General features: G+C 39.4%; 4 protein-coding genes across 4 annotated transcripts in view; all 4 read left to right on the top strand.

Annotated features, from left to right (window-relative positions):
• Positions 1-12777, top strand: part of LOC128371761 (neuronal acetylcholine receptor subunit alpha-9-like) — a 14718-nt gene extending 1941 nt beyond the window's left edge. The window contains exons 2-6 of the mRNA XM_053332140.1: positions 6277-6471; positions 6722-6876; positions 6994-7240; positions 7328-7613; positions 12053-12777. Of these exons, the coding sequence (XP_053188115.1) occupies positions 6277-6471; positions 6722-6876; positions 6994-7240; positions 7328-7613; positions 12053-12777 (1608 nt within the window). The remainder of the gene's footprint in view (positions 1-6276; positions 6472-6721; positions 6877-6993; positions 7241-7327; positions 7614-12052) is intronic.
• Positions 8496-10190, top strand: LOC128371211 (E3 ubiquitin-protein ligase TRIM21-like). The gene is made up of 2 exons (XM_053331468.1): positions 8496-8747; positions 8985-10190. The coding sequence occupies exons 1-2, from the start codon at positions 8496-8498 to the stop codon at positions 10188-10190; spliced, it is 1458 nt and encodes a 485-aa protein (XP_053187443.1).
• A 5403-nt stretch (positions 12778-18180) lies between the features above and the next one.
• Positions 18181-21655, top strand: LOC128371760 (olfactory receptor 2K2-like). The gene is made up of 4 exons (XM_053332139.1): positions 18181-18370; positions 19258-19690; positions 20575-20801; positions 21300-21655. The coding sequence occupies exons 1-4, from the start codon at positions 18181-18183 to the stop codon at positions 21653-21655; spliced, it is 1206 nt and encodes a 401-aa protein (XP_053188114.1).
• Positions 21656-23017: 1362 nt separating this feature from the next.
• On the top strand, positions 23018-25760 carry LOC128371759 (olfactory receptor 2K2-like). Its single transcript, XM_053332137.1, has 4 exons — positions 23018-23099; positions 23653-24085; positions 24645-24871; positions 25405-25760. The coding sequence occupies exons 1-4, from the start codon at positions 23018-23020 to the stop codon at positions 25758-25760; spliced, it is 1098 nt and encodes a 365-aa protein (XP_053188112.1).
• The last annotated feature ends 771 nt before the right edge of the window (positions 25761-26531 follow it).

The raw sequence follows: 26531 nt of genomic DNA, 5'->3' as shown, positions 1-26531 counted from the left end.
TCCTCTCCTTCCTTTCTCTCCTCTCCTTCCTCTCTCCTCTCTCTCCTCTCCTTCCTCTCTCCTCTCTCTCCTCTCCTTCCTCTCCTTCCTCTCTCTCCTCTCCTTCCTCTCTCTCCTCTCCTTCCTCTCTCTCCTCTCCTTCCTCTCTCCTCTCCTTCCTCTCTCTCCTCTCCTTCCTCTCTCCTCTCTCTCCTCTCTCTCCTCTCTCTCCTCTCTCTCCTCTCTCTCCTCTCTACTCCAACCGGTCGAGGCAGATGTTCTCCCACTCTGAGTCTGGTTCTGAGGGTTCTTCCTGTTAAAAGATGTTCTCCCACTCTGACTCTGGTTCTGAGGGTTCATCCTGTTAAAAGGGAGTTTTTTCTTGCCACTGTCACCAAGTGCTGCTCATGTGGGAATGTTGGGTCTCTTTAAAGTTAAAACCTGAAGAGTTCGGTTTAGACCTGCTCTATGTGGAAAGTGCCTTCACATGACTCTGTTGTGATTTGGCGCTTTATAAATAAAGATTGATTGATCCTTTGGGAAGTTCTAGTGTTCACTGAAGAATCTCCTCAGTATGGGTGCAAATCTTTGGTCATCTCATGATTCAGTTTGATTCTGATTGTTGGTTGAATGAATATGAAAAGGAGGAACTATATTTAGTCTGGTACACTGTGTGCAAAACCATCACTGGTGTTCTTAGCCCATTAAAAATAACAAATATTTGGCAGTTAAGATAAATGATCTCGATGAAGGTCATGGTTAGTACAGAGAAGGGTTTGAGAGTCACAGCATCAGCCTGAACACATTATCATTATTATTATTATTATTAACTAACATTTAAAACAAAACAAAACTGAAATACTAACTAAAATCTTTTCTGGCCATTTGTGATTCATTCAGAATTCTAATAGTAGAAGACTTTTTTTCATCCCTACTCGTCCTCTTGAAGTCATGGCAGAGGTTTGTAGTAGTTTCAGAGGGTCTTAAGGAGATTTTAAAGCCTCTTCAGTATAATTAATATCTAAAGGAGGTTTTGTAGGAGCAGGTTAAGGCAGCGCTCTCCACCAGTACCATCACAACACCAAATAAGGGAATATGTTTTGGAAGACTGATGTTCATACCAACATTAAAGTGGACAATCTTTGACAATGAGCACTGAATATGTTCTCAGCACCTTATGGAGAAGCTTTTTATTTGGTTTTACTTTCATTTGTCACCCATCTATATATACACAGTGTCACATGTAAAAGCAGTCTGGCCTGTAGTTGTTATAATATGTTTCCTGGGATGAAGGTGTTGGGCTGAGAGATTCATGAAAATAAGAAAAAAAGAGCTGTTTGTGTTGCAGGTGTCGTTTCTATATTAGTCCTGATAGAAATCCTTGAACTGACAGAGTGGAGGAGTCTCTCTGTCTCTCATTAGGAAACATCCTGTTGTTCACATTTTCTTTGACAGATCCAGAGATTCACTTCCAGACTTCCAGCTCTGTACCAAACATGTTAAGACTCAACTCCCCCCTTCCTCCCTCTCCCTCTCTGTGTCTCTACAGGCATGTTGGTAATATATTATTTCTTTGTTATCTGTTGGTCACTGAACTGACCGTGGGCTCGTGCACTTCCTTTTTTGTGCAAGGCATGTTGTCTCAGTTATGAATCTTTCTAATTGTCCGTGTCGACACAGAGCGTTCAGAGCTGTTTCTCTTCTGTGAGTGCAGGTTGGATCAGTTAAAAGAACTGAATACTTTTATATGATCAATCTCTTTTTTTATGATCATTTTTTTGGCTTGAGCACCGGCTGCTTGTCAGGGAGGTCCAGAGCAGAGAAACAGTAACGCCAAACTCCACTGAGAGAAATGGCAATTTACCATCACAATGGCTGGCGATGGATCACTAGTTAACTGGACTGAAATATGTCCACATTTACCTATAAACAAGTGCCAAATTAAACAATAGCTTAAAATATTGCTCATGTTGCTTTTCCTACACTTACAAACAAGACTACTTTTAAACTGTATTTTTATAATGATCATAAAGTTCAGAGGTTCAGAGGCTGTTCAGTTGAGGTGTGATTATTGTGCAGTCCATACACCTAAAGTCCAGTTTTGTGTGCAGGTGATACGCTGACCCTTCTCAGGGAAGTATCGTCATTATGATGTGACTTTCTTTTATTTCTTAAGATGATTTTTGGCTCACATAGGTTGAGGCAGGTTGGGTGGAGCTCTACATAGTTTGCAAAAGCAGCAGTCAAACACTGTTTATAACATTATTTGGCTGTTCAGTTGCAACTTTACTGTTCTGGTTCACTCTCAGAGCTCTCATAGCATCGTTTTCAGAGTAAAAGCTGTAGAAACAGACCAGTGTACTCTACCTGCTACCAGACACAGTTATCTGCAGACTAGCTGCTGAACATAGTGGAGCATTTAGATATTTCCCTCAGGAGTTGGAAGAGAGTAAAAACAGAGCTCCTCTATCCTTCCTCTCTCTCCTCTCAACCCCAACCGGTGGAGGCAGATGTTCTCCCACTCTGAGTCTGGTTCTGAGGGTTCTTCCTGTTAAAAGATGTTCTCCCACTCTGAGTCTGGTTCTGAGGGTTCTTCCTGTTAAAAGATGTTCTCCCACTCTGAGTCTGGTTCTGAGGGTTCTTCCTGTTAAAAGATGTTCTCCCACTCTGAGTCTGGTTCTGAGGGTTCTTCCTGTTAAAAGAGGTTCTCCCACTCTGAGTCTGGTTCTGAGGGTTCTTCCTGTTAAAAGATGTTCTCCCACTCTGAGTCTGGTTCTGAGGGTTCTTCCTGTTAAAAGATGTTCTCCCACTCTGAGTCTGGTTCTGAGGGTTCTTCCTGTTAAAGGATGTTCTCCCACTCTGAGTCTGGTTCTGAGGGTTCTTCCTGTTAAAAGATGTTCTCCCACTCTGAGTCTGGTTCTGAGGGTTCTTCCTGTTAAAAGATGTTCTCCCACTCTGAGTCTGGTTCTGAGGGTTCTTCCTGTTAAAAGATGTTCTCCCACTCTGAGTCTGGTTCTGAGGGTTCTTCCTGTTAAAAGATGTTCTCCCACTCTGAGTCTGGTTCTGAGGGTTCTTCCTGTTAAAGGGAGTTTTTTCTCTCCACTGTGTCTCATGTGGGAATGTTGGGTCTCTTAAAATTAAAACCTGAAGAGTTCGGTTTAGACCTGCTCTATGTGGAAAGAGCCTTGAGATAACTTTGTTGTTATTTGGCGCTATACAAATAAAGATTGATTGATTTATTGAAGAGAGAGAATATTGGACAGAAACAGGATGAACTAATGAATGATAATGTTGATCAGTAACTGCTGGATGTGGAAATAAGTTCAACATATAACTTAAAAGATGATGATGTGTCATTTATGTTCACTACTTTTTTTTCTGATGTAATTTAATTGACAAAACATCAGTTAATAAAATATCTGATTTAAAAAAACCATCATCTTATCATCATATTTGGACCAATACATGATGAACACAAGTCTTTATGGAGAACTTAAAGGCAACAGGGGTTGTCATCTTTAAAGGTATATTCCACAAAATGTCACAAACTAGATGAAGGTGGAAGTTTCGTTTCTGTTCTTCTTTCTTAAATCTTAACATTTGGTTATATTCTGCTGCATAAATCCAACAACACCTTTGGTTAAAGAGGAGTCAGCAGAGAGCGAAGCAGGATCCTCAGAACACACAGCAGGTTGTAGTTTTAGTGTTTCGTGAAGATGACAGACTGCAGCTGAACTATAATACACAATTTACACAACTGGAGAATGTTCACTGTTCACTCTTTACTTATATGGTTACTGGACTGAAGGCAGTCAGGCTGCTATCAGTCTGAAAGTTCAGAGAAGACTTCAGCTTAATTAGCTCTGATTTACAACTTTTATCAGATCTGAACTTTAGAACATAAAATATATTATCTCAAATTCTTTAGTCAAAGGTTTCCACGACTCGGCTGATATGATCAGACTTCTGCTGGATGTTAAAACTCATCTGCAGCTTTTGTCCTTTTTCATTCTTGCTGTTTGTCAAATACAGTAACACATGAGGTGTGTTTGTGTTATTGAGGGTTATAAAACAGGACTGTGAAGGTTTCTCTCTTTCTCTCTGAGGTTGGAAAAAGGTTTATGAACTTATTCTTTTAGTTTACAGATGAGACGAGTAACTGTTCATGTCTCATGGCTGCTTTTCACTCTGCTCTGTTTACTATTTAAAGACAGTGAAAAGTTATAAAGGCTAAAGTTATGTCAAATAAATCATAACTGATCATGACTGTCTTTTGTTTTGTTTTAAAACATATTCACCTGTTAGTCAGTATCACTCTTGTCAGGTACGCACGGACCACAGTTCTTTGTTACAGATGATTTTATTACGACCACCACCGTCGAACTGTTAACATACAACACGCAATTAAACATGTTTCACACATATACAGATGCATACAACACAGTATAAGAAAATAAAATACCTCGCTGGCTGCACCCCTGAGGGAATGAGTCCACCATGCGACAAAACATTTCTTTTTCTTCTTCTTCTTCTTGGAGTGCTACAATCAAAACAAAATCTTGGCATGAAGTGTCACATCAAACTAAGTCCGTCACTCAACAGAGAATAGACATTATTTCCTCTTAGGCTGAAGTGTTGAATAAAAAAATTAAATATGCATTAACAGTGTTAAATAAAATATTCTACAAGACATAAAATGACAACATAAATAATATTTATGGCAGTTAAAGTCAGTTTACCTGTGAAGCTTTTAGTTTTATCTGAGTATTGATCAGTGAGTAAGTCTTACAATGAAATACAGAGCAAATAAAGTTGTGTTCGGTTCTCGTTGGTTTTGCTTTTATTCTTTTCTGCTGCTCTCTAAATATTTTCTCACACTTGGGTTCACAGATTTGTGCACCCAAAAACAGACATCTTGCAGTCAGGGACCCATCCTGACATGGAAACCTTTCCAAAGTAGCACAGATGAGCCACCTTAATGTCTGACAAATCAGAGTCCAACATAAAGGCAAACCCTAACCCAGAAGGATATAATGGTGCACACTTTTGGACAGTTCTTCAAGACATTCATAGAGCTTCATGTTCAAGAAGTGACAGGGATTGTTAAGATAAAAATAAAAAAGAGCTTATTTATTATTATTTTCTGTCTAGCACTTTGGCCCCAGAGAAAATCATTTCATTCTACTATAAATGTGAATTTATATTGTTTGAATGACAATGAAGGTGAAGCTGAATTTGAACTTAACATAACAACCTAACATTGACTTACTTCCACATACCTGGACAATCACTGTGGGTGTGAATGTGAGATTGTCAGGTTTGCAAAGTTATAAACATTTGTGGAAGCAGCTCCAACACTGGAAAGCTGAGGAGGTTTCAGACATTGAGATATTTCAGTTTAGTCACATTCAGCAGGAGTGGAAGCTTCCCTGCATTCCCCACACACACAGCCTTGTTGTATAGTTGATATCAATTCTACAAGCCCACAATTAAATAATCATTTCCCAGCAAAAAAAATATCTCGTCCACCTGTTCCCATCCTCATAATTAGTTGTCACAGGATTTAAAGGAATTATCGGTCTGCAGCTGGTCTGCAGACACTTTCTGATTTAAGTGGAAAACCAGAGGTGATTCCCCGGTTAATTGAACTGGGAAATGTGGTTTGTATGTGTGTATGTGTGTGTGTGTGTGTGTGTGTGTGTGTGTGTGTGTGTGTGTGTGTGTGTGTGTGTGCAGAGTGTTTCTGTGGGAAGGACTGAGCTGCAGGTGTGCTGCTGCTGATAGGAGACAATTCAGGATTAACAGAGAATCAGGGGAAAAAAGCAGCAGAGGAAATGAGTTTATACACACTTCAAGAATCAGGTTAACGTTTGAAATGTGAAGGGTTACATAAAGTTTTAAAACTAGTTTTGATGAGATGTCTTTAATGCAGTTGTGTGTGTTAGTGTGTTGTTATGTTGTAAATAAATGAAATTACAAGAAAGGTTGAATCTCAAGAAACTGATTCCACGTATTTTTTTAATTGATGGTGTTGTAATTTTTTATCATCATCCTCTGTGTGAAGCACTTTAGATCAACTATGTCATGTTGCCTTATAAAAAAAGTTGAAGTTGAAAATACTAAAATACCCATGAGCCTCAGCTGCTGTTGCTATGGAGAAAAAGTCAGTCCAAGATGTGAATCAGAGCAAGATTTAATTGAAGTTCTAAACTTAATCTAAATTTCTAAATTCATATGTGACTTTCATGTCGATCCAAGCCTTTGTGTTCAAACTGTGAGTCTCCTCCAGCTTCACAGCTCTACATACCGATTCCACTCATCTCTTCTCTCTCTCTTTATTCCCCAGTAAGCTTGGCCGCTCATGGTCGCTACGCTCAGAAACTGCTAACTGACTTATTTTCCAACTACACCAATGCTCTGCGGCCGGTGGAGGACACCGACCACATCATCAACGTCACGCTTCAGATCACCCTCTCCCAGATCATCGATATGGTAATCCTGTCCTGGTTGCTGATGTGGATGTACATGTTACATATAATCATGAATCAAATGCTTTTACTGACTATTATGTCCTATAATACTTCAGATATAATGGGGGTACTTGTTGCTGTTGTTGATTCATTGTCTTTGTTCCACTGTGCCTTGAATTTGATCATACTTCTGTTCTGCATTATGGTGTAATAATGTGTATTTGTGTGGATCCAAATAAATTAAAGTGTGTGGTGTGTGGTCCTTTCTCAAGGACGAGAGGAACCAGATCCTGACCACCTACCTGTGGATTCGCCAGGTGTGGATGGACGCCTACCTCACCTGGAAGAAGGAAGACTACGATGGCCTTGACACGATCCGCATACCCAGCAGCTACGTTTGGAGACCTGACATCGTCCTGTATAACAGGTCAGTGTCGCTTCCTGTCAGACTGCAGGACTTTGGCAGGGAAACACTCTGATTATGGCAGAAATACTAAGTAATGACTGACAGACTCTAAAGGTTCCTTCACATTCTCCACCATAGTGCAGACGACGAGTTCTCCAGTTCCATGGAGACCAATGTGGTTCTCCGTCATGATGGCCAGGTCATGTGGGACCAGCCAGCCATCACCAAGAGCTCCTGCTCTGTGGATGTGGCCTTCTTCCCCTTTGACAAGCAGCAGTGTTACCTCACCTTTGGCTCCTGGACTCATAACGGTAACCAGATGGACCTGTCCAATGCCTTAGACAGCGCCGACCTGTCTGACTTTGTTGCCAATGTGGAGTGGGAGGTGAGTGCTTACCTTGTTCTTGTTCTTATTCTTATAACACAACTTCATCCCTGAACCAAATTGTCCTAAAACCTATTTTCTAATCAGGTTCTGGGCATGCCAGCCAAGAAGAATGTCATCCTATACGGCTGCTGCTCTGACCCATACCCGGACATCACATTCACCCTCCACCTGAAGAGGCGTGCCTCCTTCTACATCTTCAACCTCCTCATCCCCTGCATGATGATCTCCTTCCTGGCTCCGCTGGGCTTCTACCTGCCGGCTGATTCTGGTGAAAAAGTTTCTCTGGGTGTCACAGTGCTGCTGGCCCTCACTGTGTTTCAGTTGCTGGTGGCTGAGAGCATGCCGCCCTCTGAAAGCGTCCCGCTGATAGGTGAGGAGTCCCTGGTTTTTCATGTTGAGTTTCTAAGTCAAGCAAATGGTAATCAAGATGGTTTTAGTACATGTAAGATGTACTCACCAAGTTCTCTGGGAGTTGAAACCTGAAGGCAATCGTTGCATAACTGACAACAATTAAACAACAGTGTCTTCTTTCAGTCCTGCACCCTGTCAAACTAGCATGGCAGCTTCTGTTGGCTTAGAATGTTAAAAATGAAGCCAAGCATATGGAAGTGTTTCATCGTCTGTTTTGACTGAACACTCATGGTAAGATTGTTTTGTGGTTGTAGAGGGGGTATTGTGGCCTATTAAAAGAAACAAACTGTATTCTTGTACATCTTTGACTGACCTGTCTTAAAATTGTCCTATTATTGATCACCATTGTAAAAAACTAAATGAATAAGGAACACCCAAGATAACCTGTAGGTGAACATACAAGCCTTGCTCAAGGTGAAACTAGCTTTGTGCCAAAAATGTGTCGCCCAAACCAGGAATGCAACAAAACCTCATACACAGAGTTCAGTAAGAGGCAAGTATCCCACAGATGAAAGTAAAGTTTGACAGAGTGACAGCAGAGCTGCAGTCAAAATAAGTCTCTGTTTTTTCCTGAAGAAAAACGAAAGAAAAACTGAGTTCTTCTGGACCGTCTCTGCCAAACACTGGTGAGTACTGCTGGTGATATTTACCATTGGTCAAGCTAGTAGCGTGAACTTTTTCTTGGAAAGCTTTACTAATTTTATTCCATGCCGTCAATTCTTGAATCTTTATAATATTAAAAAATATTCTAAACTGATCATAAAATATTCTTTATTAGTAGAACAGACTGACTTTTTTATGCACACTATCCCACTTTTGCTCTTATTCTCAGTCTGTGGATATGGCTGCTGCCAGCTGCCTGCTGACTGAAGGTCAGTTTCTGTGTCCCATCTGTCTGGATGTGTTCACTGACCCAGTCGCCACACCATGTGGACACAACTTCTGCAAGAACTGCATCACCAAACACTGGGATATTAATGTCCCAAGCCAGTGTCCTCTTTGCAAAGAGGTTTTCTACACAAGACCAGAGCTGCGGGTCAATACTTTGATTTCTCAGATGGTTGCTCAGTTCAGACAGTCGGCTCAAGAGAAAGTCAGCAGCAGCTCAGAACAACAATTTGCCAAATCAGGATATATTCCTTGTGACATCTGCACTGTAACCAAGGCTCTCAAGTCCTGCCTGGTGTGTCTGGCCTCCTACTGTGAAACTCACCTGAAGCCTCATATGACAATCACACACCTGAAAAATCATCAGCTGATTGCGCCTGTGAAAAATCTGCAAAGTAGGATATGCATGAAGCATGAGAAACCACTGGAGCTCTTCTGCAAGGCTGACCAAGTGTGTGTTTGTATGTTCTGTATGGTTTTAGAGCACAGGACACATGATGTTGTTCCTTTGAAACAAGAATATGAAGAAAAAAAGGTAGAACTTGAAAAGACAGAGGCCAAAATTCAGCAGATGATTCAGGAGAGACAACAGAAGATTCGGGATATCAAATACACAGTGGAACTCAGTAAGCAAAACGCTGACAGAGAGACGGCAGACGGTGTTCAGGTTTGCACTAATTTGATTGAGGCTATTGAGAAAAGTCAGGCTGAGCTTATTGAGACAATTGAAAAGAGACACAGAACAACAGAAAATCAGGCTGAAGGCTCTATCATAGAGCTGGAACAGGAAATCTCAGAGTTGATGAGGAGAAACGCTGAGCTGGAGCAGCTCTCATGCTCCGAAGACCACCTCCACGTCCTCCAAAGCTTCCCATCCCTGAATGCTGCTCCACCCACCAAGGACTGGACAGAGGTCAGCATTCGTCCACCCGCATATGAGGGGACTGTGGCCAGAGCTGTAACTGAGCTGGAAAAGACACTCAGTAAAGAGATGAAGACACTGCTGGAGGCTGAGCTGAAGAGGGTCCAGCAGTATGCAGTGGATGTGACTCTTGATCCAGATACGGCAAATCCTTGGCTCATCTTGTCTGACAATAGGAAACAAGTGAACTGTGGAGATTCAAACAAAAACCTTCCAGACAATCCAAAGAGATTTTCTTATTATGCCAGTGTCTTAGGAAAACAGAGTTTCTCTTCAGGAAGATTTTACTATGAGGTTCAGGTTAAAGAGAAGACTAAGTGGGATGTAGGAGTGGCCAGAGAGTCGATCAACAGGAAGGAACAAATCACACTGAACCCTCTGAATGGTTACTGGACTGTATCTTTGAGGAACGAAAACGAGTACAAAGCTCTTACTGATCCTCGTGTCCCTCTCTCTCTGAAGTCAAAGCCTCAGAGGGTGGGGGTGTTTGTGGATTATGAAGAGGGTCTGGTCTCCTTTTATGATGTTGATGCTTCAGCTTTTATCTACTCCTTTACTAGCTGTTCATTCACTGAGAAACTCTACCCATTCTTCAATCCCTGTAGTAATGATGGTGGTAAAAACTCTGCCCCGCTGAGCATCTGTCCTCTCCATAACATCAAGTTTAACATAGCGCAAATATATTCAAAACGATGGAAAGTTACATCAAGAAAATCACATAAATGATCAAGGGTCACCATTTGGATTTGAAGTAGTGATGGTGCAGACAGAAACACCATAGACTCAGACTTAGAATGAGACATCTTTTTCTTTAAATTCTGTGTTCTCCTTTGAGACATAATTAGAAACCAAAAGGGTGAAATTTATGTTTAATATAATTTGGTTTGTTAACTGGCCGTCTTGCTCTGCACACTGAGCCCGATAGCATTCTGCTACACAAGAACCACAGACTGTGAAAAACAACCCAGATTAGAGTCTCCTTCTTATCTAACTTATAAACATTAGCACGTCTTGTCTTGCAGCTTAGCTTCCTCAGTTAATCATCAGTTAATTAGCTACTCAGCTGCAGTACATTGAAGGACCTAACAGGTCTAACAAACATGTTGAATGTATTTCCTTCCTCATAGAACATTTGAAAAGCCAGTTTGAAGTGTTTACATCCTTGTTAGTTTGTTGGTGCATTGTCGCCACCTGTTGGTCTTCTTGTGTGAAATCACTAGCAGGACTGTATATTGTATTAGCTGTGTACATGTGTGTATGCATGTCCTCTTTTCTCTGCTAACCCAGTCAGAAAAAAATTACACATAAAACTAAAACTGTATGAAAATATACTTGGCACCAATGTACTTCTGATATTTCCCCAAATGTCTTTTTTTCCCATCATTTGAATAATAAAAAATGACCATTTTAAAAAAAACAAAATGTTGACATTATTTGTGTTACCAAAAAAGGACGTATAAATGTGACTTCAGTTGGACTTTAAGATGAATGCTTGAGGCCAATGCTGTTTGTTTCTCTCTGGTGCAGTGGAGGCTCATAGAGTGGCAGCATGACCAAAATGTTTGAAATGTTTTGTCTACAGTATGAAAAGCAGGTACAGCAATGTTGAAGCACATTCAAAGTGTTTGTGTGTGTTTGTGCACCAACAGATAAACTGTTGGCTAACAGCAGTGCTGATAAGGCCAGCTGGTCCATAAGGCCTGTCAGAGGTTATTTAAAATACAACACTCACAGCTCAGAAATCGATGGTCATTAAAGCAGCAGTTCAATCTTTGAGTTTTAATGCTGCCAAAAGCAAGAATTCAGCTGAGATTGTTCTGTACAAGCATTTAAATGTTTTCGATCTCACTAAACAAATAAAAAGGGTGCAACTTCATATTCTGACAAAGTGGATCTACACATTGAACTTAGATTATACTTCTCATGTATTTACTGGTTTTACATTTGAGACTTTTGCATTGAATCTACTCATAGAAGTAATCAACTGTCTCTTACTCTGTCCAGTAAAAACTAAAGATTGTTAGCCTGCCTCACACAGAAGTTGAATTTTTAAGAAATTAAATGCATTTATTCTCAGCTGTAGTTTTACTGCCACTTCTTTATATTCATGAATATCTGTAAATGTGCTAATGTTCTGTGCTAACAAAGTTTTTGCTTTCAAATTGAAGCTTCGATATTATAGGTGTGAGAGCGCTGACTTATAAATTTGTGTTTAATAGTTTTCAACATATTTGAAATATTTAGGAAACTGAAAAGATTAAACATCGGCCTAAACTCAAAGCTTTAAAAAAACAAAGTTCAAAAAGGTGTGAATACATCAGCAGATAACAGTAACTTTTCTTGTGGTTGTTGTAAATAGAGGTTGTCCTCACAAAAAATATATGGATACTTGTTCTAATGCTAAATTACCTATATTTTTCTAATAGACAACCTTTTGTGATTATCTTGTGAATACCAATGTAAATTTATCACTTCCAGAACTCTCCAGCAAATCTCCACCAATCACAAAACTGATGACAGAGATATTTGTCTTTGATATTATATATGGATTTTGACTTGTCAATTATTTTCCATTTCCTTTTTAACAGGAAAGTACTACATTGCTACCATGACGATGGTCACTGCATCAACAGCGCTCACCATCTTCATTATGAACATTCACCACTGCGGCCCGGAGGCTCGTCCTGTCCCAGAATGGGCCAAGAAATTCATCCTCAACCACCTGGCCCGGATCTGTTTTGTCTACGAGGTTGGTGAGAACTGCCTGAGTGCGACTTCATCCATGAAACAACCTCCGTCACAGGAGCAGCCTGAAGCCCCATCGGCCAACGGCGCCAACCCCAAAGGAACAAACTGGGATGTGAATGGGCAGGCATGGGGAGGGAGGGTGGAGAAAGACGGGGCAGGGGAGTCTCCGAAGCTGACTGACTGGAAAGGGGATCTGTTTGTGACCATCGACCACTCGGAGGAGGAAGGAGCTGCTGGAGGAAGTGAAGGGCAGGACGAGGAGTCAGACAGTACTAGTGGAGGAGGAGAGTACGTTGAAGAAAAGAAAGGCGTAGGAGGTGAAGGAGGAGGTGGAGCCGGGGAGAACAGGAGGAGGATCTTTGTGAGAACCCAGTGTGTTTGCCAGCACCAGGGACTGCGCAGTAGCGTTGATTACATTGCCAACTCGTACAAGGACCAGCGATTCGCACAGGTACGCATCGGCGAATGGAGGAAGGTCGCCAAGGTCATGGATCGTTTCTTCATGTGGCTCTTCTTCATCATGGCCTTCTTCATGAGCATCCTCATCCTGGGAAAGGCCATCTGATGGAGGCTACCAGAGAGTTTGTTCACCAATAAAATGATTTGTTTAACGCCTTCTTGAAACAAGTGAACAATGATGGTTGTGTTTTAATTCCGTGTGAATTCCAGATGGTTTAAAAGCTTCATCCAACATGTTTTGTGCAGCACACTCACCCAACATACATGTACTATATATCCAAGTATGTTTTCAAACAATGTTTTCCACCAGAGTTTAAGCCTGACAGAGACTCGGCCACACAGATAGAAAAATAGGTGGATACATCAAAGTTTATGAGGTTAAAACAATTGAAAAAAGTCCAAAGATAAATCCATAGATAGATGCATTGCTCTTCAGATTATTGAATGCCAATTTCAGCCTTTTATCCAAGGTGTTTCTGTCGTGCCTGATGTTACCAAGCAACCGAAATCACAGCGTTTGGCACACAGTGTTGACCGATCTGATCAGAAAGGGTGAAGTCCTGTGGAGCTGATTGGTTCATTCATATCACACACATATGACCTGATGTGCTTGCTGCATTGGCATTGTTTTCAGTTTTGAACGTGCTCGTTGTGCTTCTTCATTGAAAACAATGAATTTTGTGCGTGCTTAAGACCATTTGGCAACATCTTAACGGTACCTTAAGCAACACACACCCACCGCAGCTTGACAGAGATCATCGTGGGTTAACATCTGTCAATTTGCAAAACAGCAACGTTGTCACATTTATTACCCATATTGTCGAATAATGGCTCCTGTACCCTGAATACTTCTGCCTGTAGGAAGCATCTATCTGTTTAAAATGATCAAAAGATGAAAGAAAGATATAAAACACGTTTTTGTTTGCACGAGTATCTATCACACTGTATTTTACACATTTTTCAACTTCAAAATGCATGCAGGATTTTTTGAATTCATTCATCACATTGAAGTCAGCGATCGGCGACTGATTGATTATTATTGAATCAATTTATCCTTAAGGGCTGAATATAAAAGATTTGAATTTTTGCATTGATCACACAAGCCGTGACTGAATTTGAATTTGCCAGCTGTGGATTTGTCTTCATCATCTGAACATTCACTCACATAAGAGAATAATAGAAGAGACGTCTTAGAATAATTAAGACAGGATGTGAAGAGAATATAGGAAGGAAAAAAGAGAAGGCAAATAAGCATCGGATTCCAGATGTAAGCACTGACCTGCAGAGTTTTGCTCATTTAAGCTGATTTTCAGCTGAAATCCAACCAACACTAAAACTCCAAAATCCAGCTGGCTCTTGTATTTGTGCCAAAGTCCGCCTGGTGTGCCATCACTCAGCTGCGATTGTTGATTTTCAGCTGGATACCTGGGAATGTCAGGTTAAATTAATTAAAACAAATGAAATGATAAAACAATGTGATTTAAAAAGTTCACAGGAGCAGTCGAGCGTCTGTCTGAGGTTGTTGTCACAGTTGGATGATGATTCAGGGAAGATTCTGCAGTATTTATCAGTGTTTGAGCAACACACCAGAGTTTAATTTGGTGTCACTGATTGCATTAATGAGTTGTGCTCCATATCTGCACATTGAGTGATAATCATGAAGATAATTCCATGATAGTATTTCTGAGTTATTAAGGATTCGTGGTAAGAAATTATGTCAAAACGTATTTTCACAAGCCTGTTTAAAGTCTGTATTTACTGCAATAAATAAATAAAGAAACTTTGATGTTGCCTTGTGGGAAGAATTTTATATGTGGTCTTTTTAAAAAGTAAAAACACCATTTAATTTTTACACTGTAAAATGTTCTGCTCCATTCACATTTTAGTCACAAGTATTTAATAATGACATTAAAGGGATTGTAATAAAAATGCTTGACTGAAGTGAAACTTAACTTCAACTACTTGAAATGTCACCTTTTCATGTTTTTGCTGTGTTTTGGAGTGTTTACTTTTCACAACGTAAAAACAAGAAATGCCAAATGTATCAGTGTTAACTGTTTGTTATATTTCCTGTTTGTGTGGTGTTGAATATTTAACACACTGTTAATGCCATCAAATACATTAAAGGTTTCTTTACAAAACAACTTTGTTTCCTACTTTTTTTTGGTAGGAACATTTTCTCCACTTTCTCTCCACACAGAGGATAAAGAGGGGAGAGTTCAGAAACCTGTTCCTCCAGTCAACAGACTATCTGGTTTCTTCAACATATCTTATGACTGCATTGCATTCTGGTCCCTTTCCTGTTAGTGTTGGTGTAGAAATGTTTCCCTGTGTCTCTTCTCCAATGGACAGGCAAACCTCAAAGTAATGTTTTAGAGACGATTCAATCTTGTGCCAGGACAGAGCTTTATGGCAAATGTAGTTTAATAAAAGGGCAGTCAGGGCAGACAGAGAGAGAGAGAAAGAAAGAAAAAACATGAAAACTGCCAGAGGAAGCACACATTTGCTTTATTAAAGCAAACACTAAAAAACTCATATACTAAAGGAGTTGTTGGCAGTGCATGTGATTATATCATAGGAGAGCTTTATGGCAGAGTATGCTTTTGTTGTGGAGTTATGCAATTAAAATCATTTAATGTTTGTTATTTAGTGCTAGTGGAAGTTTGTCACTATCTTAAAGTCTCACCTCCAGAGCTGCAGTAAGGGTCGGAGCAACCAAACAGGTAGTTCCTGTATGAAAAGTGAATGCAAAAGTGGTTTAAACCTGCATTCTTTCTACTGACTATGAGGAGGCGACTCCACAATGTGCAAAAAGAAGTCATTCCCATTACCGTTGCTACTTACAATAAATACGCAGTTTGACAAGTTGAAAAGTAAATACAATAAATTGACAAATTAAGACTTAATTGAATATAATAAATGCAGTTGGAAAACATAATAGTTTACCACTGAATGATTGAGTTCAACCACAGAACTGGGTGATTGTAGATATGTGACATTAGTATGACTTCAGAAGAAATGTCAAGGAATTAAAGTAAAGTTGTTGCTATATGAGTACACATTAACTACTGAAATACAAAGTAATGTGACATTACTTCCTTCATGCATATCACTGCTAATCTTTGTAATTGGTTCATGTCTACATCTATCTTATCAATGTCGCCTTTTCAAGGCGTTTACCAACTCAATGTGCAGACAGATCAAACTATTGTTTGCTGACAGTTCACTTTAAGAAATTAGGTTGTTGATTTTTTTAAGTTTGAACACTACACTGCAGTAGCAGAAAATGAGCAGCAGATGGGGCTAAAGAGCTGTAAAATCGGCCTGACCAGCAGTCTGTCTGCATTGGTCCTCCAAAATGACTTATAGTACAATACTTCCAAACATGCAAAAATATTCAATGCTTAATATTTATTAGGTTTTCACTATATCATAAGTATATAAGTATGCTGTTTGTATTTATCTTGTATTTATTTATTTGTAAGTCTATATGACAGAGATAATGCATTCCTGGTAATGTGTCAATGTGAAATGTAGATTCTATGTTACAGAAACTTAAACAGTGACACAATTTAGAAAATTCAAATACAGTAAATGTTAATGTTACAATATGAACACTAAAATGAATGTCATATTAGTTTAATTTTTGACTGACTTCAGATAAATGTCTCTCTGAGTTAATTCCAGCTGCAGATGAAATTGTTGTCCTGTTTTGTGTCTGCGCTGCATTTACATTGACACAATGACAAAGTATACTATACAAGGCAAGCTTTAAATGGCACTATGAAGACTAAACATACAATGGAAACTGAAGCTGTTCACAGTAGGATAAATGAAAACTTGTGCCTGGTGGTATAAATGACCATGACTGTGCCAACAACACCTCAGGAAATTACATGTTTTAAATTCTCGGGAATTGTGTTACTCTTACTTTCTGCAAACCTTCCAAATATGCATTTAGTGGCAATACAGACTTCTGTCATTAACACAGATAACTATGTATCTTGCACAATACCTTCCAAAATTGGGCTAGCACATTGTGTATACTTGACAATGGGTTGACATACTGTTTCGGTTGTTAGCTCTGTTGCCTCATAGCAAGAAGGCCTGTCTACAGTTGGCCTTTTGTCCACATGGGTGCTCTGATCCAAAGACATGCATGTCATGTAAACTGGAGACATGTAATTGGACAGAATGAACAGGTAAAGATAGCTACATGTTTGGACTGATGGGTGTATAATGTATATCATTATAAGTAAGTATAACTGGGACTGTGTCACTAGTTAGACTCTTTTCTAACTAGTGACCAAATGTCAATAACAAGGCCAAACAAAGGAAGTGTTTCTCAACAGAGATGAATAGTTGTTTTTTAAGTGCTGCAGTCCCAACTCACTCCAAAACATAATTTGTCTCTTTTTTTGGTCATGTTTTTGTTCATGCTTCTGAAACAAATAGTCATTTGTCCGCAGCTGACATTAATATGCTGAATTACCAACCAGCACAACAGACAGCGGGACTCAGGCTCCAGACCTGCAAGAGTCCCAAAAGCCCCAGATTTGTTATCAACAAATCTTGTTCTAAGACCTTTGTTATTTTATTTTAAATATTTTGTGTTCATGAGGGGAAATTTCTAAACATTTACATACTGTTCAAACTCTGACTCATTTGGCATTCATAAATACTGTATCAGTCCTTCATTCATCTTTCAGAGAGCAGGGTGAGAATGTGTTCTTTTGGTTTTTTATGACGAAAAAAAAACTAATTCTGATGGTCCTGAAGACTAGAAAGTAAGTTAATACACTTTTCAAAACTGTGTTGTGATCAATAAGCCAAAACAGTTACTATGAACTCTAAACTGTTGCATGTTGGGAGCCCAGGGGACTACACTGCCCTCGAATGGCCCACCAGTTTCATCACTGTGTGTTCCAGTTACCACAGCAGCCAGTAACGAGTGGTAATGCTTCTGAAACAAATGCAATCATTAACGAGGTCCACTGTGAGCTGCTTCCTAACAAAACATTTATCAACAGTTTCTGATGGTAATTAACCCTCTGGGAGCAAAGAGGATACATGTTTATCAGTGAGTAATGAAAGCTCCTGGGATTCACTGGGACTCACTTCACTGACTGATGATCCTCTGACTGCTGATATTACAACATGTTGTACTTTGGTCCACGCAAGAAAACAAAAATTAATGGCCAGCTATTGTGGAAATTTGGTCCCTACACAATTTAGGTGACATTTCCTCTAGTGCCATCATTTGTCATTTGAAGACAACAGGGAAGAGATATTATAATCTAATAAACAAACTGCAAAGAACTTTCACTGAGTACACACAACTTTTTTGTTTTAATGACTCCATGACATGTCCTACAAAATACTTTGTATAGCACTTCTGACACTGTAGAGGTTTGTTTTGTTTTGCATGAAATCTTATTTTAGACATTTTAGTGTTCTTGGTCAGTTTTAACATAAGAGCCCCTCTGCACCAAGACAGCTCTTTAAGGTAATGGTTTTCCCAGTTTTGGTGTGGAAGAACCACAAGTTACTGACCAGCAGAAACCCTGACTTCAACCCCATCCAACACCAGCCAGGCCTTATCACCCAACACCAGTATTGGGCTTTATTAATGCTCTTGCGATTGAAGCCACAAATCCCTATAGCCAGACGGCCTGTCCAGAGGCTGGATTCTCTCCAGAGTGAGCGAGTAGCCCCCTGAACACCTCACTGAAGATTTTAATTCAATTAACCTGCTGGTCACTGAAAATACACCTGGGAGCTATGAGGCCACGAGGACACTAATTACAGCCCCCTAATAACAGGAATACAACAACTACAACACACATCCACACAGGTGTAAATCCCAGCATACAAACTGAGGCAGAGATGTATCCACTTCAAGTGAAAATATTTTAACTTGAATGAAAATGTCCATGTCATGAAGCTTTGGCAATTTATCAGTAATGGAGATCCTGAGGTTGGTACTATAGGAAAGGTTATGGAGTACTCAAAATCAGACAGGCTTCTATACAAACTATATGTATTATGAACAACTTAACAGAGGAGCAGAGAAGGTATCGGATTGATATCGATATCGGCAGATATTCCAAGTTGCAGTATCGGTATCGGACATGAAAAAGTTGTATCGAACCATCCCTACTATAAAGATGCTCATACGCTCCCATCAAACCACTCGGGTGGTATTCTGGAAAACTGAGAGCCAAAACTTCCAAAACCTTAGGCTGCAGAGGATATTTAGGACGTGACTGATGCTCTGATGGTGAGGTTGACAGTGGGCAGCATCAGCATTACGTAACAGACACTCAGAGGACAAATTAAAATTATTTAAAGCTCAACACACAATCTACAACTAGTCAGAGCATCATCAATGCTCTGATGAGAAGAGGTTGAGGGTGGATACTTCACTGTGTAGTGACCATAACCTTTTATACTTTTCTTTTCATGTTTGATAAACGATTGAATTGAGAACATCTGCTCATTGAGTGTCATCAAGTTTTACTGTAAGTAACACTGTGTGGTACATTTAAAGTCTAACATTACTAGCACTTTTCCTGACGCTGAATAGTAACTTATTTGGATGGTTTTGATATACATGTCTTTTACAGAACTCTACTGTTTTGGATGGAGAACCTTACAACGGTAACATCACTCAAACAGCCTATTGTGTTCGAGCTGGAAGGCTTCTTTGTACCACCAGGCTACAGCCCTTTGCTGTTCTTCCTGGCTCTGTTAAACTACATAGTGGTGCTGCTGGGGAATGGTGTGGTGTTCAGTGTCATTGTCATAGATAAGAGTCTGCACAGACCCATGTTCATACTGGTTTGTAACCTGGTAGTTTGTGACCTGCTGGGGGCCACAGCGGTGCTGCCTCGCCTCATGATTCACTTCTTAACGGGGCAGAAGAGGATCGCTTACATCCTCGCCATCGCCCAAGCCTTCTGTGTACACACGTATGGAGCTGCAGTGCAGACTATTCTGGGTGCCATGGCCTATGACAGGTACAAAAAAGCACCAGCATATTAAATGATAATTTCTAAAAACTATAGTCAGATGCACATATGAACATTAAAATAAGTTATGCTCTCTTTAATCCTTTCTCCTGTTCATACCCATTAAAGGATCCCTTCCTGATGCAAATGTGAGTGTATGTAAGCATGTAAGAACGTATTAAAATTATATGAGGTATATATGATACCTCAGTCATCCAAATTAGCCCCATGCAGTATATATCTTTCAAAGTTGGTAATGTTTGTACAAAATTCCTTCTTTTTATGAATATCTGTCCACAAATATGCTGGAAATTAACATTTGAATACATTTTTATACAAAAATTATTATAAAATCTTTTAATGGCATGTATGAACAAGGGAAATGACTGCAGCAAGAACATTCTTATTCAATGTTCACATGGACACCTGAATGTTGTTTCAAACAAACTTGACAAAGGTGAACCTGTCCTTTCAGATAATTAATTGTACAGTGTCTATCCCAATGCTCAGTTTGAAGGGGACATCAGATGTTTACTGCCATGTCATACTGGATGTTTTTTGGTGTTACTGGTTTGTTACCTTGAAATAAGTTGTGAAAGGTTTTCATCACACAGCAGGAAGAGACATTTCAAGATGTTCTGATGAAGTTTAGATCAAGTTGATATTTCTTACTTTCTGAAAAGCTGGTGCATTAGTGGCCGACTCTATGAGGCAGCTTGAGATTTTCTTGAGACTATCTTAAATGATTAATATTTATTCATCATCGCACAAAGATAGCTTCCTGTGTCCTCTTTCCTTTCATAAACCTTTCTTTTTATTTTAAAAAGTGTAAAAAGATTTATGTGTTTTTGCATGACAGAAGCCCAAAACTCAACACTGCTCTCCCTTTGCAGGTACATTGCTGTATGTGAGCCGCTCAGGTATCACGCCATCATGACATCAGCTCGGCTGCACTTCTGCTGTGCCCTGGCCTGGTTCATCGCTCTGCTGTTGATTGCTGTACTTTTTGCTTTCCACATAAACACTCCGCTGTGTGGCAACATTATCCGGCATGTCTACTGCACCAACCGCACAATCATGAACCTGGCCTGCAGTCCCACCCTCCCAAGTAACATCTATGGTCAGTACATTGGTCAGAATAAAGCAACAGATCTACAGCACATTGTTGAGCATCTTTAACCAACTGTTGCGTGTAGTTTTGGTGGTGTCAGGAATTGTTCTCTTTACTGAGTAAAGTCATTATACTCACATTTATTAGCACAGTTTCTCCTCAAATAATACTACTGCAAAGTAAGACTTCATAATGTGACCTGCAGCTTTTTATTCAAATATTTTCAATTTGTAATCTGAGCATGTGATGAGACTGTTTAAACTGAGTCACAGTATAGTCCTGATTCATGTTCAAGCTTAGCTTTTAACAGAACAAAATGTTGTTTATCAGCAGTAGTTTTATGAGGTCAACTGATTGACTTATAATAAAAGACATATATTTAATATTTCATCATTTAAATAAGAGGCCCTTACAGCATTAACTGTCCTGTTACTGAAGGACACAAACTTAATTAAATGGATGATAGAAGGTTTACATGATACTTTTTAATACTTGTTGTTTTTCTAGGTCTGTCCATGACATGGTCCTTGAGTACAGGCATCTTCCTCATCATTGCTTTTTCATACATCAGAATCCTGCATGCTTCCGTTAAACGAGGCCGATCTGACAGCAGCGCTCAAAGCAAGGCCCTTCGGACATGTGCACCGCACCTTGTTGTGTATCTGCTCTTTGAAATTGCTTCATTGATCATAATTGTGAGTTATCGGTTCCCCTCAGTCTCCCAAAACATCAAGAAGTTCTGTAGCATCTTGTTTATCATCATTCCACCAGTCATCAACCCCATCATCTACGGACTGGTCAGTAAAGAGTTACGTGGCAGCATCATCAAGCAGTTTATCACTCAAGTCAGTTGCAAAAAGTGAAAGTGGTCAACTTCTTCAGACCATTATATTCCTGACAATTTCCTGAACTGTTTAAAATAAATGCAGAATATTGTAAGTCTATTATGAATAAGCTAACATCTATCACTGTGTCCCAAGATCTGTTCTGGTTCAGGACCTTTGCTGCACGTTTTCTCTCTGCCTTCGTCTTCTGTCTGTATCTAGTTTCAACTGTATGAAAAATAAATATAAGTATAATGCTTTTGTTTCCATTTCTCAGCCAAACATTGAATACAAATAAAAAGGGAAGTAAACACTTCAGAAGAATAAAGGGGGAAAAAAGAATAGGAGACAAATACTGATCATTCTAGCTGTCTGAGACTTGACATTGTACTTGGGAATTTACCAATTTTCCAACTTTTTGAAAATGAACAAAGATGATAAGTGATAGACAATATGCTGGTTAGATTCCACAAAACAGCTGCTGTATCTAAATTAAAATATTGCCACTCTACTGAAACATAATAGAAGATAAAGATGTTGAGACTATCCAGGAGAATATGAATGAATGATTGAATGAGTTTGGAAAAACTTAGTTTAGTCTTAGTTTCTGAAACAAACAGGTCTGTGGATTACCCTGATGTAATACAGGGTGTGATGCAAATTAAGTTATAATTATTAGCGTTAGTTATTATTGTTATTGTTATTATTAATAGCATTGATTCAGTTAAATGCATTCATTGAATATGTTTAATTTGTAGGACTTGTTGGACCGAGGCATTAATGCACTGACCGAGAACCCGAACATCATTTCCCATCATGTCCAAGCATCTCTGTAATTTGATGGTCTGAGGTGAGGTCTCCATCCTCAAATCAGAAGAGTGATAATTATTGTGTAGAGCAGTAAAAGCAGAAGAAAGGAGGTCAACTAAACATTTTAACAACAGAGCTGTGATAGCTCAAGTCACTAGATCAACCTGCTGATATTACTGCCTGTGAAACTATATATTTTTTATCCCTGCTGCTGTAGGCAAGAATAACCTCTGTTCATCACGCTGCTAGGAGTTGGGGTTAGAAGGTCATCAGTGACTGTCATTCCTTTTTTCCGCTTTTTTTCATTTTGTCACAAATTAGTGGAGTTAGATCGATCAGCCGAATGTCAAAGTACAGGCGCTAACGGGACCACCAGTGTATCTGGTAAATGACCCTACTAATAATGCCTGGATTGTTATCAAACGTCTACAGTAGTACAAATAGGGTCTTTACTCATAAATCCATGCATTGGAAAGGTTGTACGTACACCAGGAGTTCATTCAAATAACACTTACCTAATGGCTTTTACTCTGCTGCTAATGCTAAAGCTGTAAACAATGTCGAAATCTTGCGCAATCACTGAAATACCGTATGGTCACGCGAGATCCCGCATATAGCACCTTCGAAATTGAGCCACTCATCTTCACGTATGATCTGCTCTGTGCGGGATCTCGTACGACCACACGGTATTTCAGTGATTAGTGGGGTAATTTATGAGATACACTGTTGGTCCCGTTAGCGCCTGTACTAACCCATTCGGCTGATGGCTCTAATTCCACTCATTTGCAACCAAATGAAAAAAAAAGGCTGAGGCAGTGTTTAGACAGACGTAATGGTGCATATGACGCTAGGCTGAAATTGTGCCGAATCATTGCTTTAAGCTGCAGAGGATATTTAGGGCGTGACTGATGCTCTGATGGTGAGGTTGACAGTGGGCAGGGATTAGCATTACGGAAGGGACACTCAGAGCAAAAATTAAAATTATTTAAAGCTCAACACACAATCTACAACAAGTCAGAGCATCATCAATGCTCTGATGAGAAGAGGTTGAGGGTGGATACTTCACTGTGTAGTGATCATAACCTTTTATGCTTTTCTTTTCATGTTTGATAAACGATTGAATTGAGAACATCTGTACATTGAGTGTCATTAAGTTTTACTGTAGGTAACACTGTGTGGTACATTTAAAGTCTAAAATTACTAGCACTTTTCCTGATGCTGAATAGTAACTTATTTGGATGGTTTTGATATACATGTCTTTTACAGAACTCTACTGTTTTGGATGGAGAACCTTACATTGGTAACGCCACTCAAACAGCCTATTGTGTTCGAGCTGGAAGGCTTCTTTGTACCACCAGGCTACAGCTCTTTGCTGTTCTTCCTGGCTCTGTTAAACTACATAGTGGTGCTGCTGGGGAATGGTGTGGTGTTCAGTGTCATTGTCATAGATAAGAGTCTGCACAGACCCATGTTCATACTGGTTTGTAACCTGGTAGTTTGTGACCTGCTGGGGGCCACAGCCGTGCTGCCTCGCCTCATGATTCACTTCTTAACGGGGCAGAAGAGGATCGCCTACATCCTCGCCATCGCCCAAGCCTTCTGTGTACACACGTATGGAGCTGCAGTGCAGACTATTCTGGGTGCCATGGCCTATGACAGGTACAAAAAAGCACCAGCATATTAAATGTTATCCTTTCACTACTTTGCATAAATTGTACAGTTTCTTTTTCCAAATGCTCAGTTTGAAGGGGACATCAGATGCTTACTTCCGTGTCATACTGGATGTTTTTGGTGCTATTGGTTTGTTACCTTAAATATGTTGTGAAAAGATTTCAAGGTGTTCTAATGAAGTTTATTTAGTATATTTCTTATTACCTGAAAAGCTGGTGCATTCGTGGGCAACTCTATGATGTATCTTCAGATATTTTTAGATTAAATTTAAATTCAAACAAATAAGTTTTCATCCAAACTAAATATTTGTTAATCTCTGCACAATGACAGTTTCTTGTATCCCTTTCCCTTTCGTAAACCTTTCTCCAACAGGTTGACATCCTTTTTTCTTGATTTTACAGTGTAATACGGTTTATGTGTTTGTGCATGAGAGAAGCCTATGATTTAACTAATTATGCATATGGAAGCAGATGTGAACAGTCTGTGACACTAGAATTCGAAAGAAAATGTCAAAGGACAGTTATATCTCTTAACGCTCCCTTTGCAGGTACATTGCTGTATGTGAGCCGCTCAGGTATCACGCCATCATGACATCGGCTCGGCTGCACTTCTGCTGTGCCCTGGCCTGGTTCATCGCTCTGCTGTTGATTGCTGTACTTTTTGCTTTCCACATAAACACTCCGCTGTGTGGCAACATTATCCGGCATGTCTACTGCAGCAACCGCACAATCCTGAGCTTGGCCTGCAGTCCCACCCTCCCAAATAACATCTATGGTCAGTACATTGGTCAGAATAAAGCAACTGATCTACAGCACATTGTTGAGCATCTTTAACCAACTGTTGTGTGTAGTTTTGGTAGTGTGTCAGGAATTGTTCTCTTTACTGAGTAAAGTCATTTTACTCACATTTATTAGTGCAGTTTCTACTCAAATAATACTACTGCAAAGTAAGACTTCATAATGCGACCTGCAGCTTGTAATTAAAATATTTTCAGTTTGTAATCTGAGCATGTGATGACTGTTTAAACTGAGTCACAGTATAGTCCTGATTTATGTTCAAGCTTAACTTTTAACAGAACAAAATGTTGTTTATCAGCAGTAGTTTTATGAGGTCAACTGAGTGTCAGGATCTGCCAATCAGACATGTATAATAAAATACATATATTTAATATTTCATCATTTAAATAAGAGGCCCTTACAGCATTAACTGTCCTGTTAGCCGAGGACACAAAATTAATTAAATGGATGAAAGAAGGTTTACATGATACTTTTTAATACTTGTTGTTCTTCTTGTTGTTGTTTTTCTAGGTCTGTCCATGACATGGTCCTTGAGTACAGGCATCTTCCTCATCATTGCTTTTTCATACATCAGAATCCTGCATGCTTCCATTAAACGAGGCCGATCTGACAGCAGCGCCCAAAGCAAGGCCCTTCGGACATGTGCACCGCACCTTGTTGTGTATCTGCTCTTTCAAATTGCTTCAGTAATCATAATTTTGAGTCAGCGGTTCCCCTCAGTCTCCCAAAACATCAAGAAGTTCTTTAGCATCTTAATTATCATCATTCCCCCAGTCATCAACCCCATCATCTACGGACTGGTCAGTAAAGAGTTACGTGGCAGCATCATCAAGCAGTTTATCACTCACATAAGCCTCAAAAAGTGAGAGGTGTTATATCCCTGACTATTTCCTGGACTGTTTTAAATAAGGGTAGAATGTTTTAAGTCTGTTTACAATAAGTTAACATCTATCACTGTGTGACCAGATCTGTTCTGGTTTAATATAAATAAATGTAAGTATAATATCTTTGTTTGTATTTCTCAGCCTAATATTTAATACAAATAATAAGGGAATTAAATACTTCTGCAGAATAAAATTCCACAAAACAGCCTTTGTAACTCAAATTTAAATATTGCCATTTTACTGAAACATAATGGAAAATAAAGATGTTCAGACTATCAAATAGAATATGATGAATGAGTTTGTAAAAAAGTTTAGTCATAGTTTCAAGTGAGCTCTGTACCTAACAGGTCTATGGATTACCCTGATGTAAAACATGGTGTGATACAAATAAAGTTGTAATTATTAGCGGTCTTAGCATTGATTTGGTTAAATGCAGTCATTTAATATCTTAACTCTGGGTATCTAGTGACTGTTATTATTTGTGTTGATTACATTATTTCTATTGAGGGAGGTGTCGACCGTAGGGGCAGTGTTTCCCCTATGTACATTCAGCAGTGCTGTTGAATTCTCAGCGCCGCTGCAATAATGACTGTGCTTGAAGTAACGTGACGTTAACTATGTTGATCACTTGCTCTATTTCATTAGAAGTTGCTAGCAGCTAGTTAAACATATAACTTCAGTTTTGGCTTCGGTGTAGGCTTCACAACACAACCTGCCCCCTCTATTCAGAGTGGAAATTTTAAAAATATTTTT

Source organism: Scomber japonicus, chromosome 13, assembly GCF_027409825.1.
Source record: "Scomber japonicus isolate fScoJap1 chromosome 13, fScoJap1.pri, whole genome shotgun sequence".
Classification (NCBI taxonomy): domain Eukaryota; kingdom Metazoa; phylum Chordata; class Actinopteri; order Scombriformes; family Scombridae; genus Scomber; species Scomber japonicus.
The sequence above is the reverse complement of the archived record's forward strand: the minus strand, read 5'-3'. Positions and strand labels throughout refer to the sequence as shown.

Excerpts from the sequence above, each read along its gene's own strand:
- LOC128371211 (XM_053331468.1), top strand. The coding sequence starts at position 8,496 with ATGGCTGCTGCCAGCTGCCTGCTGACTGAAGGTCAGTTTCTGTGTCCC. Across the intron at positions 8,748-8,984 it reads GACAGTCGGCTCAAGAGAAA|GCTGACCAAGTGTGTGTTTG; the intron begins GTCAGCAGCAGC and ends CTCTTCTGCAAG.
- LOC128371760 (XM_053332139.1), top strand. The coding sequence starts at position 18,181 with ATGGTTTTCCCAGTTTTGGTGTGGAAGAACCACAAGTTACTGACCAGC. Across the intron at positions 18,371-19,257 it reads GAGGCTGGATTCTCTCCAGA|TAACTTATTTGGATGGTTTT; the intron begins GTGAGCGAGTAG and ends GACGCTGAATAG. Across the intron at positions 20,802-21,299 it reads CCTCCCAAGTAACATCTATG|GTCTGTCCATGACATGGTCC; the intron begins GTCAGTACATTG and ends TTGTTTTTCTAG.
- LOC128371759 (XM_053332137.1), top strand. The coding sequence starts at position 23,018 with ATGGTCACGCGAGATCCCGCATATAGCACCTTCGAAATTGAGCCACTC. Across the intron at positions 23,100-23,652 it reads TCTGCTCTGTGCGGGATCTC|TAACTTATTTGGATGGTTTT; the intron begins GTACGACCACAC and ends GATGCTGAATAG. Across the intron at positions 24,086-24,644 it reads GGTGCCATGGCCTATGACAG|GTACATTGCTGTATGTGAGC; the intron begins GTACAAAAAAGC and ends CTCCCTTTGCAG.